At 46.9% G+C, this 15,156-nt stretch overlaps 1 protein-coding gene across 2 annotated transcripts; it reads right to left on the bottom strand.

Annotated features, from left to right (window-relative positions):
* Window positions 1-866: 866 nt before the first annotated feature.
* ZNF8 (zinc finger protein 8) lies at window positions 867-14,205 on the bottom strand. 2 transcript variants are annotated; one of them, XM_087853304.1, is made up of 4 exons: window positions 14,042-14,205; window positions 9,530-11,436; window positions 9,134-9,229; window positions 867-4,995 (listed from the first exon to the last, which is right to left on the bottom strand). In XM_087853304.1, the coding sequence occupies exons 2-4, from the start codon at window positions 9,663-9,665 to the stop codon at window positions 3,554-3,556; spliced, it is 1,674 nt and encodes a 557-aa protein (XP_087709430.1). In that variant the 5' UTR covers window positions 9,666-11,436; window positions 14,042-14,205; the 3' UTR covers window positions 867-3,553. The 2 variants fall into 2 exon arrangements, with proteins under 2 accessions (XP_087709430.1, XP_045628924.1); XM_045772968.2 differs by having other exon boundaries at window positions 9,530-9,656.
* Window positions 14,206-15,156: the final 951 nt, after the last annotated feature.

Here is a 15,156-nt window from a genome sequence, read left to right as displayed (position 1 = left end):
ACCAGTACCGTCTTCCGCGCACCCAGGAAACACTGAAACCACACGATCACCTATCCATAGTGTATATGCCCGTTTCTCCCAGGGGCTTCCTACGTACCTTTTTGTTTTCATCTTTTATTCAAGCCCAGATAAAAAACCGCGCACTGCACTCCGCTGACTCCTGGTGTGCAGGCTGACCTTCTCTCCCCTTCTCAGTCGTCAGTTGATCACAAGGGGAGATTTTTAAAAAATCCTCTCAGCCACTTACCTTCGACTAGCATTGTGCAAAACAACTTTCTAGAGATGAGGGAAATGTTCTATTTTTAACTAGTGAGCAGTTGAAATGTGGTTGATGTGACTGAGGAACTCAATTTTTACTTTAAATTTGGGTGAATTTAAAATTACATTTAAATAGCTACATGTAGCCAGTAAGATTACCACGTTGGACAATTTGGAGATCTGGAAGATGTTCACCTTGGGAGACTGTTTTTCAGATTGGATGCAGATTTCTTCCCAATTACCTTTTGCACAAATGATTTGAATCTCTCTGAAGATGTACGAGGGGATACTGAAAACGGGCAACTTGGCTGTTGGCCACAATTCATGTGTGAGCTCTCATAATTTGGGGTGATACGGGAAATTTAATAACTTGAAAATTTATGTGCTGCTAAAACTTATGTGCTAGTTTATAGCTTGCAGGAAAATTCATGGGGTCAAAGCTATTTTACAGTTAACTGGTTCCATTAACCCAATGCTCAGACATGTGTGCATTGATTTACTGTGTAACTTAGTGTGGCTATGAATTTAGTGTGTGTGTGTGTGTGTGTGTGTGTGTGTGTGTGTAGGTGTAACAGAAAATGAAACCAATGATCAAACTTACTTCAATTTTCAAGAGTTGAGATTTTTAATTTAAATTTATTTTATGAACTGGTAATACTTTCACATGTTTCAAAATTCCAAAAATATCAAAAGATATAGAGTGAAAATTATTCCTCATCCCTTTCCCCCCAGTTCTCCTCCCCAAGAGCAACTAGTATGCCTGGTTACTTTGTACCCTTAGGAGATTATGTGTGTTAATAGGCAAATGGTTTTTTTACACAAATGGAAACATATGCTGTTTTTACACCTTTTCATTTAGCAATGTATCTTGGAGCTCTTTCCCATATTATTACATAAAGACGGTCCCCATTTTTAAAGCTGTGTAGTTCTCCATTCCAGCATAAATCACTAACTCAGTTCCCCATGGTGGACACTGAGGTTGTTTACAAATTTTTACTTCTGAAATCAATACCATAGTGAAACCATGTACAGTCTACAACATACAAATAAATCTGTTGGATTCACTCCCAGCAACAGGTTTACTGAGACAAAGAGTTGTTTGTTTGTAATCTTAGATAACAACGGATAAATTGTCTTTCACAGAGGCTGTATCAATTTTTACTCCCCCTGGAAATGTGTAGGAGACCCCCCCCTTTGGATCAAAGTCAAGGCGGATAAAATGCTACTTGGTCACACTGCTACAATCCTCCTGAAAGGTAATTTTAAAAGCTACATGAAATTGTCAGAGGAAAATGCTCAAAATATAGTAAGAAGCATGTGTTACAAGAGAACTAGAAAGGATTCCAATTTTCTAAACACAACAATACTATAAATATATTTTGTGTGTGCATAAGATCTAGTGTACACTATATGTATACATGTATATTTTTTAAGAAAAAATTAGAAAAGGAAAATTAACTAAATCTTAATGGTAGTAACCATCTCTGGAGAGTAGAAGTATAAGGAATTAAATTTTACTTTTGTGCATTTTCTACATTTGCAGTAAAGAATTTACATTACTTTTATAAACTGATAAAATCATGTATTGTGTAGTTTATAGTAACCTCCCCTGAGGAGTTTATCTGTTTCAAAATATCTGTAAGGAAATGAGTAGGAATATTATGCCTAGAAAACGTGACCCGAGATGAGAAATAGGAAATTTGTAAAGATCTCTGTTGTCTGGAGAGGAAGGCAAGTGACAAGCTTGTTCCCAGCTTACCAACTGAGGCCACTGTAACCTCAGCCCACCCAGCAATTACTGAGACGTTGGAAACATGACCCTTCAGGAGCTGCCATTTTGGAGGCCAAGGTGGAGGGAAAGGGGCAACTGCAAGTCTGGCTTCTAGAGCTGTCTAGAACCATGAAGTTACCACTGGGTGTCCCCTCCCCAGAGGGCACTGATAGGTGGAACACTCCCAAATCTGCACCCTACACGGCAGAGAGGAGGAATGGTCAAAAGTGGGGCTTATCCATGTTTTACAATGTCCATGATAAAATGCTAAAATTTAGATTACTCAGAAAAATAAGTAGATTCTCTTTTCTCATACCAATTAGGAATGCTACAAAACGGTCAAAAAAAATTTACTAGGAAACATTTGTGTATAAATCAGTTAATGATATCATTTGTTACAATCAAAGGTATAGGATTGTTAGTATAGCCCTCATCAATTTAGAGTCTGGAGAAAGTTGGCTGTAGTGCTGGGTATGGTTTCTCTACCTTGGCATATTTGTGGCTAGAGAATTCCTTGCTGAGGGGCTGTCTTGGGCATTATAGGATGTTTAGCAGCATCCTCTATGCACTAGCTGCCAAGTGGCACCCCTCTGTTCTGCCAGTTATGACAACCAAAATGTCTCTAGACATCACCAAATGTCACCTGGAGGACAAACCTACCCGGATGAGAACCTCTGGCTTAAGCAATACTGACAGTTTCAAGGCAATGGCTTTTAGTAGGAGCTGTGACACCCCCAGGGAATGTAGTAGAATTTCATGGGGGCTTTTTGGCATTTGATCTGGGCATGAATGTGGCTGACATGTGGGTGGAGGCCAAGTGTGCTCGAATGACTGTGAAGTGCAGAACTGGCCCCGGTGGGCCATGTACGTATGTATGTGTGAAATAACCAGTTTGTAACGTATGAACTGAGATCCTAAGTCAACTTCACGTATAAACACAAATTAACTCCTGCATGCTTAGAATTTTATACAGAATTTCCCAGAAATGCAGTGGTATTTTGTTTTGTTCAAAGCTTTTGCAAGAGTTAGTCACCACTTAAGAAAATGACATCCCATACAGGACTGCCCCTCACAATATTTCCATGTCCAACACTATACCCCATATAGCAGATGACAACAGCCAGTGCCCCAGGTGTCCCGGCATAGTGGCCCACATAGTCACATGGAGAGATACCTCACCCACTTAGTACACATTACTCTACCATAAATTACTTTTAATTATGCTTTACAAAAAGGGGCCATGTATCGATTTTTTACAGTACACATGTGTGTAGGTTACATTACCTGTGAATTCATTCTGGAGTAATAGAGGGAATAGCACAAAGCACCTGCGGTTAAAGGGGGCACAGGGCTTGATAGATTTGAGAACCATCAATCTCAGGTATTTGGGAAGCACCATTTCCTTAAGAAATCAGAGGTCACCTTAGACATTTCTACCCCCAGTTCCCCTTTCCATGAATGCACTATGTGGACTTACCACATTTTTGTACGTGTGGTTCAAAAGTCATCTGCAGAGTTTCTCTCCTATGAGGATTCTCTAATGTCAAATAACACGGAAGCACCCATGGAAGACTCTTCAACCCCAATAACGTGAACTGGGTTTTTCTCTTGCATGATTTCATGGATGTCAAACAGGGCAAGCGCCCGGCTCGCAGGCTGTCCTGACTTTGTCCCGCCCCCAGGATTCTCACTTGAGTGTGTTTGCTGATGGCGGCCAAGGTGTGAGGTCCGGCCAAAGGACTGCTCAAGCCGTCGCCGGTTCCGTCCCTGGGGCTCCTCTCTGGTGTGAGTTATCTGGTGTCGGATGAGGTGCGAGCTCTGAATAAAACATTTCCCACAATGATTACACTTAAAAGGCCTGTCACTGCGGTGAGCTCTCTCATCTGGATTCAAAGGTGGGTCACAGCCAAGGGCCTCTGTCCATTCATGCTTTGTTAGAGCTGGTGTCTGCTCAAAGATTAGCCTCTGGCGGCACTCGTAGGGCTTCTCCCCAGCATGCTTTCGCTGATGCTGGGCCAGAGAGGAGCTGTGCCTGAAGCCCTTCCCACAATGGTTGCACTCATAGGGCCTCTCCTCTGTGTGAGTCCTCAGATGCAGGAACAAGCAAGTGGTCCGTGAGAAGGATTTCCCACACACGCTACAAGTGTATGGCTTCTCTCCAGTGTGTGTCCGCTTATGCCGGCCCAGAGATGAATTCTGGTTGAAGGCCCGCCCACAGTCCTGACATTCATAGGGTTTCTCTCCAGTGTGAATTCTCCGATGGACTGTAAGGTGTGTGCTATGGCAGAAAGACTTCCCACACTCAGCACATTTATAGGGCTTGTCTCCCGTGTGGATTCGCTCATGCTGAACCAGGGAGGAGTTCTGGCTGAAGGCTTTCCCACATTCTTTGCACATATAAGGTCTTTCTCCCGTGTGAATCCTCTTATGCACTGTGAGATGTGCGTTGTGGTTAAACGACTTCCCACAGTCTGTACATTTGTAGGGTTTATCCTGTACCTGGCTTCGTGTGAGTTCCATAATTGGAGCGGCCTGACTAGAAGTTTTGCTACAGTCACTGCTGTCACATGGCTCTTTTCCTGAGGAGCCTGTCTGCTGACTGACTAAGCTTGAGTCACGTTCTGAGTTTATAACTGGTGAGTTGTAAGCACAGAGATATTCTCTCCTAGAAATCTCCGGGAATGGATTTACTTTTGAGCTCAGGACCCCATTTTCCCCAAGTCTGAGACTTTCACAGCTTTTATCTTGAATTGGTGCTTCCTCGAGGCTAAATTCCAGTTGCCTCAAATTATCTTTTTCCTTCTCAGGCATCTTTACCTGGCCCTCACATTCCCAGTCTTCCCCTAGAATGGTGGGACAGGGAGCATCCCTCGGGAAGCCTTCCCTTTCAGTGACGCGGGACGGCTCCAGCTCAGGAAGGCCATGCTCCTTGGGCGGTGCTTGGCTTTCGGGTCCAGGATCCCCGCCTAAAAGAATACCAAAGAGCTCTGAGGGAGTTGGTGGAAAGAACACAGAGGGTGACAGGCCCCCAACACATTGGGCCTGCTTCCCTACTACTTCCCCTGCTTCTAGGTAAATCTCAGTTCTGCTCCTATGATAACACCAAGTGCCTCATCTACAGAAACAGCCTCATGCTTTCATTCGTTCAACAAAAATCTCTTGAGTACCTGCCACAGGCCCAGGTACTGGCCTAGATCAGGGGCTGGAAGACTATAGCCCCCAACTATGAATAATTTTTATGCTTTTAAAGAGCTGTAGAAAAAAAAGAGAATATGTGACAGAGACAGGCAGAATTCTAAAGCTGTCCCTGGCTGTTCAATCAGCCACTTATCTAGACACCATGATGAAGGGACTCTGCAGGTGACATGAAAGTCGCTCGACACCTGACCCTAAATCTTAAAATATGGAGATGACGCTGGATTGTCAGGGTGGGCCCGAAGTAACCCCCTGAGCCCTTAAAAGCAGAAGGTAGAAGGGAGAGGCTGGCTGCACAGGAGGACATCAGGCAGGAAATATGCGTGCCTCTCGAGGCTGAGGAAAACTCTTGCATAACAGTCTGAAAAGAAACAGGAGCCTCAGTCCTATGGCCACATAGAATTGAATTCTGCCTGACCAAGCCTGGAACTGGATTCCTTCGGAGTCCCCCTGCCCAGCCAGGACCTTGACTTCGGTCTTGTGAGACCTGGAACAGACAAACCAGTCAGGTCTGACAGAAATGTGAGAGAATGAATAGGTGTGTTAAGCTGCTAAGTTTATGGCAATTTGTTACAGAGATGACTGAAAACAAAGATTGTACTTGGCCCACAAAGCCTAAAACATTCAGTTTGGTCCCAGATGCTGGGGAGAAGCAGCAACCCCAACAGATGAAAAGCTCTGTCCTCAAGAGCTAAGGAGGCAGACAAGGAGCTCAGTTTTAGAAAACCTAAGCTTGAGAGGTCAGATACCCAGGTATAGGTGCCCTCATGTCTGTAGAATACCTTTGGAGGACCAGCCCAGGTCCCGAAATCCTCCAAAACAAAAATCGCACTCGGGCAGGCACAGGCTCTCCCCTTCCTTACAGTTTGGTGAAGCAAAAGTGTATTAGTTTCCTATGGCTGCTGTAACAACTTGCTGCAAATTTAGCACCTTAAAATAACACACACCTACTCTCTCACAGTTCTGATGTCAGAAGCCCTAAAATCAAGATGGTGGCAGGGCTGCCCTCCTTCTGGAGGCTCTAGGAGAGAATCTGTTTCTGTGCCATTTCCAGCTTCATAAGGCTGCCTGCATTCCTTGGCCCTTTCCTTCACTTCCACAGCCAGTAGAACCCCCACCCCTGATATCTGGCTGTTCATTTTATCCTTTATAACATCATTTATCATAAACTGGTAAATATAAATAGTGTCCCTGAGTTCTGTGAACTGTAATAGCAATTACTAAACCTGAGGAGGGAGTCGTGGGAACCTGATTTATAGCCAGTCAGTCAGAAGTATGGGAGGCCTTGACTTCGCGACTGGCATCTGAAGTGGAGGCAGTCTTAAGAAACAGTCCTTTGGGGCACCTGGGTAACTCGGTTGGTTGAGAATCTGCCTTTGGCTCAGGTCATGATCCCCCTGGATCATGTGCCACATTGGGTTCCCTGCTCTGTGGGGAGCCTGCTTCTCTCTCTGCCTCTCTATGTCTCTCATGAAAAAAAAAAATATATATATATATATATACATATATAAAGGAAGTTTAAAAAAAATAAAGAGAAAGAAAGAGTTCTTTGGCTCTGGGGTCTACACTAACTCCAGGCTGATAGTGTCAGAATTGGATTGAATTTTTGGACACCCAGCTAGTATTTGGAATTGGAGAACTGGTTGTTGGCATGGAAAAAAACCCACACATTTAGTGTCAGAAGTGTTCTATGGGTGGGGAGTGCCTGGGTGGCTCAGTCGGATATGTGTCCAACTCTTTTTTTTTTTTTTTAAGATTTTATTCATGTATCTGAGAGAGAGAGAGTGACCGAGAGAGAGAGAGAGAGAGAGTGCACAAGCCAGGGGGAGAGGGAGAGGGAGAAGAAGACTCCCTGCTGAGCAGGGAACCTGATGTGGGGCTTGATCCCAGGACCCCATGATCATGACCTGAGCTGAAGGCAGACGCTTAACCGATGGAGCCACCCAGGTGCCCCAAGCGTCCAAATCTTGGTATGGGCTTTGGTCATGATCTCAGGGTCATGAGATGGCGCCTGCTTAAGATTCTCCCTCTCCCTCTCCCTCTGCCACTCCCCCTACTGCCAGCCTAGGTTGTACTCTCTTAAAAAAAAAAAAAGTATTCTATGGGTAGAAACAAATCATGGTACTGCTAATGGATGCCTTCTGATGAGATAAAATGTTCTCACACTTGACAGTGCTGATGGATGCAACCTGTGAATATATTCAAAACTACTAAATTGTATACATTATGTGGTGAAATTTATGGTATGCTTGAGACTGTGACATCCAGAAGGGTGACAGCCAGGCAGGAGTTAGCTCAGGGCCCGGGGGATGCAGGCCAGCATTTGGGGCTGGAAGAAGTCACACATGTGGGACACTTCGGGATCTTCTGCCTCAGAGGAGACATGGTACTTCTGTATCCACTGCAGATTCAACCCTGCCCTAGGGCGATATGCTGTACCATCTCTTGGAGGTACATGTGATTCCCTGCAGGTCAGAGAGCCCTGGGTGGTGTCAGAGGCATTCCCCTGGGATGCTGAGCTGCAGGAACTGTAGCTATGTATCCCAAGTCATAGCCCACTTCTTTCAGAATGTCATCAGGGTACCAATGCACCAGTCCCGGAGAAGGGATTGTGACAGACATAAGCCAATTATGACAATGTAAGCCCTCCTTTCCAGCCTCCCTAGTGGCTGGGGTTAGGACAGGTGGATGTGACCCAGTCCCGACCAAGGAGGCCTCAATGGATTAAATCTGGGCTAGAGCAGCTCAGAAAAGAAGCATTTTTTCCCTGCACAAAGCAGCCACTGCTGCCTCTGGCTCAGCGTTCCAGTGATGCCAGGGCTGATGGTTCTGATTCTTCTGGCTTTTCCTTGGGATTACGGCATGGGGACAGCAGCTCCAGCCATCGCATCAGTGCTTCAGGCAGAGGGAGAGGGAGGTAGGAAGAACAGAGCTGCTCTAGCCCAGTTTTCAGATATTTACAGAGGAATACAATCCTTTCTGCTAAGAGAACAGAAGGGTGTGGAGAACAGGTTTATAAAATCTGGACATGAAAGAATAAAATGGAGAAGATGGAGGTAAGTTCACACATTAGAAATGATCCTGTGGAGGGGCGCCTGGCTGGCTCAGTTGGTAGAGCATGCAACTCTTGATCTCAACGTTGTGAGTTCAAGCCCCATGATGGTGTAGAGATTATTTAAAAATAACATCTTAAAAAAAAAAAAAAAAGGAAAAAGAAAAAGAAATGATCCTGTGGAAAGGGCATGCTCAGACAGCTGGTGAGAGAGAACATGAGAGGGAGGAAGGGGTGGGATTGGAGAAGAGGCAGTTGGGGAGCATGGGTGAGGAAAACAGGCAGTACAGGAGCAGGGCGCAGACCTTATGTGCAAAAAAGAGCAGCCTGAGGCTGCCATCTTTAGAAGGACCAGCTTTTGAGAATGGCCCTGGGCTGGGTGTGGGAATTTGGATTTCAGGAGCGTTCCCACTACCCTAACTGATAAGAGTAGCTCACTGTACCGAAACTGTGCCAACAATATGGTTTATGGTGAACACCTGCTTTCTCCTGGGAGTCTGGAATCTTGGTCCATGCTAGGCACAGGGTGCCTATGACCAGCCCCCAATGAAACCCCCTGACACTGAGTCTCTAACAAACTTCCCTGGTAGCTAAGATTTCTCATGTGTTGTCGTAACTCATAGCTGGGGGGACTAAGCATGTCCCATGTGACTCCACTGGGAGAGAGCTCTGGAATCTTGGCTGGCTTCTGGACTTCACCCAATCTGCCTTTTCTTCTTGCTCACTTTTCTCTGTATTCTTTCACTGGATCTATGGGTGGCCTTGGGGACCCTGACACACCACCCTTTCCAAGCAGCACATGTGCAGTCACCTTTTGGGCTGCTCCCAGTAGGAGTTCCCATTTGGCCGCTTCTCACCTGGACAGTAGCCCTGGGCAATTCCTCTCTCTGCTGCCCATAGCTCAGCCCCTTGCTCCAGCTGGGAGATGACTTCAGGTTTTGGAAGCTCAGGCCCTGGAAAAAGGGAAAGACACAGGATGTGTGGATCTGCTACAGAGAGAAAGAACCGGCTCAGGATCCAGCCCTAGACTCCTGATAGGGCACAAGGACATCTCACAATAAGGTGAAAACTTTGCATTGGGACAGAAAAGGACAGAAACCCCCCTGCCTATTTGTTCCACAGGGAGTGAGGATGCAAGATCCCTGATCCCCAGACCAAGGTCAAGTCCTCACACCAGAGGCCCTATTACCTATAACCCATGAAGATTAAGTAACTGCAGGAATCTGATCATCAGCTGGGGAAGCAAGCCTTACCCAAAGAGAGCAGATGCCCAAAGGTCTCCAGCATCACATCACGGTACAAGGTTCTCTGGGCAGGGCCCAGCCGCCCCCACTCTTCCTGGGTGAAGTCCACCGCCACATCCCGGAAGGTCACCGGCTCCTGAAACATCACATACACTCTTGAACAGCTCAACTGTCTCCATCAGTGCTCCCAGGAAGAGGAGGAGGAATGGGGATGCAGAGGACAGGCAGGCCAGTGTCCTGAGAGAGTGCACGTTCTGAGTAATGCCAGTCAGGTCTCACTGGGGGCATATGAAAATATCCAAGCAAGATCAAAGCTAACCACAGCTGATCTACGACTGATCTGACAGGTGCAGGTACAGAGACTGCTGACTTGCAGATGTGTGGGCTAAAGAAATGGCTACTGGTTTAAGCCACTAAGGTTTGGAATGTTACACAGTAACATCTAACTGATACACTAAATAATCCTCTGGTTCCTTCAAAGCAAGGCTCATTATCCTCCCTGAAAAGGGGGCTTTACAGTTGGAGTCAGAAACTCACCTATCTTCAGGGACCAGGCAGGCTCATCAGTGACTGAAGTGGGCTACTGTAAGAGCCTACAAGGGTACTTTATCTGTGAGACGTGACACTGAAGGTGACAGGTAATATGAGCCCTGTTTGAAGGGGCAGCTGGGACTCAGAACCAACTGATCATGAGGAAATATAGGCCTCTTATGGTCAGAACTGCCAATCTGTAGTAAGTAGCTGAACATTTCGTCAAATTTTTAAATGAACACTTTAAATTTTTAATAAGTTGATGCAATGTATCTAAAACATGTCCCACAAATCAAACCCTTCTGTGGGCTGGGTGTGGCCGCTGTCAAAAGCTAGATATTTCTGGATCCGAGTTTTGACTCTGCCACTTTCTCCTCAAGAAATGCAGGTACCCACTTCTACTTCTTTGTTTCCCTATCTACAAAGAATCACTACTTGGGGGCTGTGACGGGGAATAAGTGGCTGTAAAACACTTTCTACAGGAGAACATGCAAAAGAATAAAGTTGGTCCCCTACCTCACACCGTAGAAAAAGTTAACTCAGAATGGATAAAAGACAAAACATAAGAGCTAAGACTATTAAACTCTTAGAAGAAAACATAGTGATAAATCTTCACAATCTTGGATTGGCAAAGGATTCTTAGATATGACAGCAAAAGCACAAGCAATGAAAGAAAAAATAAATAAGTTGGACTTCATCAAAATTAAAAGCTTTTGTGCTCCAAAATGAAAAAAAAAAAAAAAAAAGTGAAAAGACACCCGCATACTGGGGGATAACAATAGCAAATCATACATCTGGTAAACAACTTGTATCCAGAAAATATACCTCTTAAAACTCAATAATAACAGCAACCCAATTAAAATGGGCAAAGGATCTAAATAGGTATTTCTTCAAAGAAAATATAAAATATACAAATACCAAATAAGCACATGAAAAGATGCTCAGCATCATTAGCCACCAGGGAAATGCAAATCAAAATCACTCACTAAATACCTCAATTTTAAACGGGTATTTTCTTTTAAGAAAAACACAAGTATACTTTAAAATAGTAAAGAAATTATAGTATAGGTGGCATATGGCTCTGACAAAAATTGTGCAGGAAGCATGAAGAACCCTTTGGTTAGGAACAGAGGTCTCTATTCCTGTCCCCATGTCCTCACCTCCCACTCAGAAGGTCCTCAAACCCTGATATATGATCCCTGTGCCTCCTGCCTCCCCCACTCTGCCCCCCCCCCATCACTCACTCTGCAGGGGTTGTCAGTGACAGCCCAGGCAACAGGTCCACTGAGTACTGATCTGTCCAGGCCATAAGACCTCTCAGTGGCATCACATGAGTCCTTCATTTCTTCTCCTGAAATTCTAGCAGGAAGCCATTCCTTGTCCTTCTAAGGGGAGGGTGGAGGGAGACTTAACTATAGAAGACAAAAGGCAATGTGACCACTAAAGCAAGATGCAATGCTGCTGGCCTTGGAAGACGGACAAAGGGCCATTAGCCAAGGAATACAAGGTCTACAGCTATAATAGCTGGAAAAGACAAGGAAACCAATTCTCCCCTAGTTCCTCCACAGAAAGGGTGGCTCTGCCCACATCTTGATTTCACTCCGGTGAAAATGATTTGACTTCTTACCCCCAGAACTGTAAGAATAAATGTGCATTGCTTTAAACCGCCAAATCTGTGGTGCTTTGTTATGGCAGCCACAGGAAGCTTACACTGGACCTCAGAGCCCTCTACTTCCTTGCCTCGTGTGGTGACCAGCTTCTGAGACAGCCCCCAATGATCCCCAGCCCTTGTGTAGTTGTAGAGTCCCCTCCTATTTCATGCATGTTTGACTTGTGTAACCAACAGGATACCGTGCAAATGACAGCGTGTAAATTCTGACCCCAGAGCACGAAAGGCATTGGGGCTTCTACCTTGCCCTCTCCTGGATCACTCACACTTTGGGAAGCCAGATGCCAAGTTGTGAGGAGAGCCAAGCAGCTCCACGGAGAGGCCCACATGGGAAGGAACTGCTGTCATGTGAGTGAGATGTCTTGGAGATGGATTCTCTAGCCCCAATCAAGTCCCAGATGACAACAGTCTAGATTGACTTCTTAATCATAACCTCATGCGCCCAGGCAAGAACCACCAGCTAAAATCATTCAAAGACTTCTATCATCAGAAACTGAAGTAATATTTATGGTTGTTTTAGGCCACTAAGTTTTGGGTTATTTGTTATACAGCAAGATAACTAATACACTTTCTCTAACTGCTGACAAAGACACCTCTGAACCCTCTTCTCAACTAGGCCTTGACCTCTGGGCTTCTGTATCCATTTTGCATCACCCAGATTCATGAAGAGTTGGTTTAGTCAGAATCCCCACCCACCATATCTGATCATTCTCCATATTTTTTCAAAGTCCTCATCCCCCACAATCCTCCAGGCAATATCTGATCACTTGACCTGCTTCAGGAGAATCCTGTTAGGTCATGGGGTGCCTGGGTGGCTCAGGCAGTTAAGCATCTTACTTTTCGTTTCAGCTCAGGTCATGATCTCAGGGTCATGAGATCAAGCCCTGCACAGGGCTCCATGCTCAGCATGGAGTCTCCTGGAGATTCTCTTCCCTCACCCCCACCCCACTCATGCTGTCTCTCTCTAAAATAAATAAAATCTTAAAAATAATAATAATTTAAAAAAGGATCCTGTTAGGGGCTCCTGGGTGGCTCAGTTGTTAAGCGTCTGCCTTTGGCTCAGGGCGTGATCCCAGGGTCCTGGGATGGAGCCCTGCATCAGGCTCCCTGCTTCTTCCTCTCCCACTCCCCCTGCTTGTGTTCCCTCTCTTGCTGGCTGTCTCTGTCGGTCAAATAAAATAAATAAAATCTTAAAAAAATAAAAAATAAATAAAAAGGATCCTGTTAGGTCAGTTTAGCAAGAATTACACTCACCCCCGACCCCAGGTATAAATTCCCACTTTTACTTGTTGTATTTGGAATTGAGTCCAGTTCTTTACTGAAGTCTCTTTCCCCCATTCCAAAAGTTTCTGAATAAAATATCTCTTGACTGCTTTAATTACTATCCAGCTGTTTTACTTTGACACTGCTCATTCCCTGCCCCACCCTATCCACAGCAAAAGCAAACTAAAGCGTGGTCGCATTTAATAGGAATCTGCAATAACGCATATCTGAAAACATGCAAATCTAAGGTTATCGATAGTCTCACTTGACATACTAAATCTGAAATAATGCAAATCCCTGTAAACAACAACAAAAGACAGTAAGTGCGGAATTTCAAAGGTGTGGCGCTTCAGGAATTATGAATTATTTCTGGTTTCTGCCACGTGGAGACAGCACTTTATGGAGAACACAGGCAGCGGCCACCTTGTCTAGAATTGCTGGAGCTTTGAATCAGTCACCTTCCCAGATGGCCTTGCAAGCACGGACCGCCCAGTGCTGCAGTTCCCCCACAGTCCCCGCGGGGTTTGGGGGGGGGGGGGCCGTAGTCGCTCCCGCTCCAGTAATGAGGCGCGTGGTGACCTGTCCTTACCCTCAGAGGTTGTGCCAGGGGCTTCGCGGAGCAGGGCTCTCGGTGGGTGTCCCATCAATTAAATCATCTCTATTCGGCTAATACCTGCCATCTCGGCGCTCCACTGACACTAGTTACTGTTACCCATCACACAGCAGCTGGCCTTCGGGGCGCGGGGAAGGCTGTCGGCGGGAGCCGGGCCAGCCCTGTCCTAGGGAACGAACCCTAAGCCCAGAGCCGGGAAACCGGGGAACCAGGGTACCAGCGGCGCATGCGCACTCGGGGACCAGATGGCCCGGGTTCGAATCCCAGCTCCACCCTTACCAGTCGGGCCAGTCAGCGGGCCCCGACCTGCGCCTCGGTTTTCTCATGTGTAAAGAGGGAGAAGGCCCGGGCCCTGCTCACCGTGCACTGCGCGGGTAAAAGCGTCGATACCTGCGGGAGACGCTGGGCCCGCTGCCATCGTTGTTATTATTATTATTATTGTTACCTGAAGCCATTCCGCTGGCAGCCCCGTGGCCATCGCCAGTGCTGTCACTTCCTCTTCGGGGTTCATCCTGGACCGACAGGTCGAGGACAGGAGCCCGAAGCGGCCGTGAAACCGAGAGCAGCCCCGGCCTCAGGGACCACCGGACTCGCTGCCCGCCGGACAATGGCGGCCGCACTGGTGACGCTGAGACTACAACTCCCAGAAGACAGTGCGGCGCGCCGTAGCGCCCGACCAATGAAAACCTTAGTTCTTCGAGGCTTCCACCAACGACAACCTTTTGGCTTCGGCCCGAAGGGACCGTCCATCCGTCGGGCCTCCGGCCACTGGGGGCGCTCCTGCCACAGACCGCGGCGAGGCAGTGTTGGGCTGATGGCGGTGGGTGGCTGCGGTGGCGACTGCCGGCTGCCGCGCATGCCGGGGCTCTGGGCAACTGGGCGTCTCCGTGCCCGGGGTGGGGGGGTGGTGAGAGGGAAGGGGGGCCGGACGAGCCGCGAAGGGACCCGGGTCGTGGGGGGCATCGTCCTCGCAGCCTAGCCGTTGGGAGTTCGCGTCTGAGCGCGGCCGCGGCGCCTTAGTGGCCCCGGGGCCGGCCGCGTTCCTCAGCCTTTGCTCCTGCGGCCCCGCTGGACGATGCCATTCTATCCACCCTGGAGCGCGGTGCCCTGCTTTGAAACCCGGGGCCGGAGCGTCCTAGCTGGCACTCTTTACTCTTTGGAACATACCCTGGCGTTGTGCTTAAAACCTGTTTCTGTGCATCAAAATTACATGAACATGAAAACGTTTTAATATCATGGATTTGGGGGAGCTTAGTGACCGGAAGGGGGCGGGCGCGGTTTCTGATAGCTGATTGTGTTCTCCTGATTTGGGGTGTTCCCTTTGAGAGGTGTCATTTCTGTGGGTCTTTTAGGGTCCATTACAATTTTTATTAATAACGAGGAGAGAAAAAAGCAGATGTTCACCAGGTTGCAGTCGAACCTTAGCAATATTTATTTGACTATTGTGTGCTACAAACCAGGCACACGGGAAGAGAAGAGAGAGCTGCTCGCCCACCCGCCCGCAAGGGGCTGATGGTGTCGTGGGGAGGGACAGACAATAAACCAGGAACACGATAAAAG

This window comes from Ursus americanus, chromosome 21, assembly GCF_024610735.1.
Source record: "Ursus americanus isolate L20-20 chromosome 21, mUrsAme1.1.p, whole genome shotgun sequence".
In the NCBI taxonomy this organism is placed as follows: domain Eukaryota; kingdom Metazoa; phylum Chordata; class Mammalia; order Carnivora; family Ursidae; genus Ursus; species Ursus americanus.
This window is presented reverse-complemented; position numbering and strand designations above follow the sequence as displayed.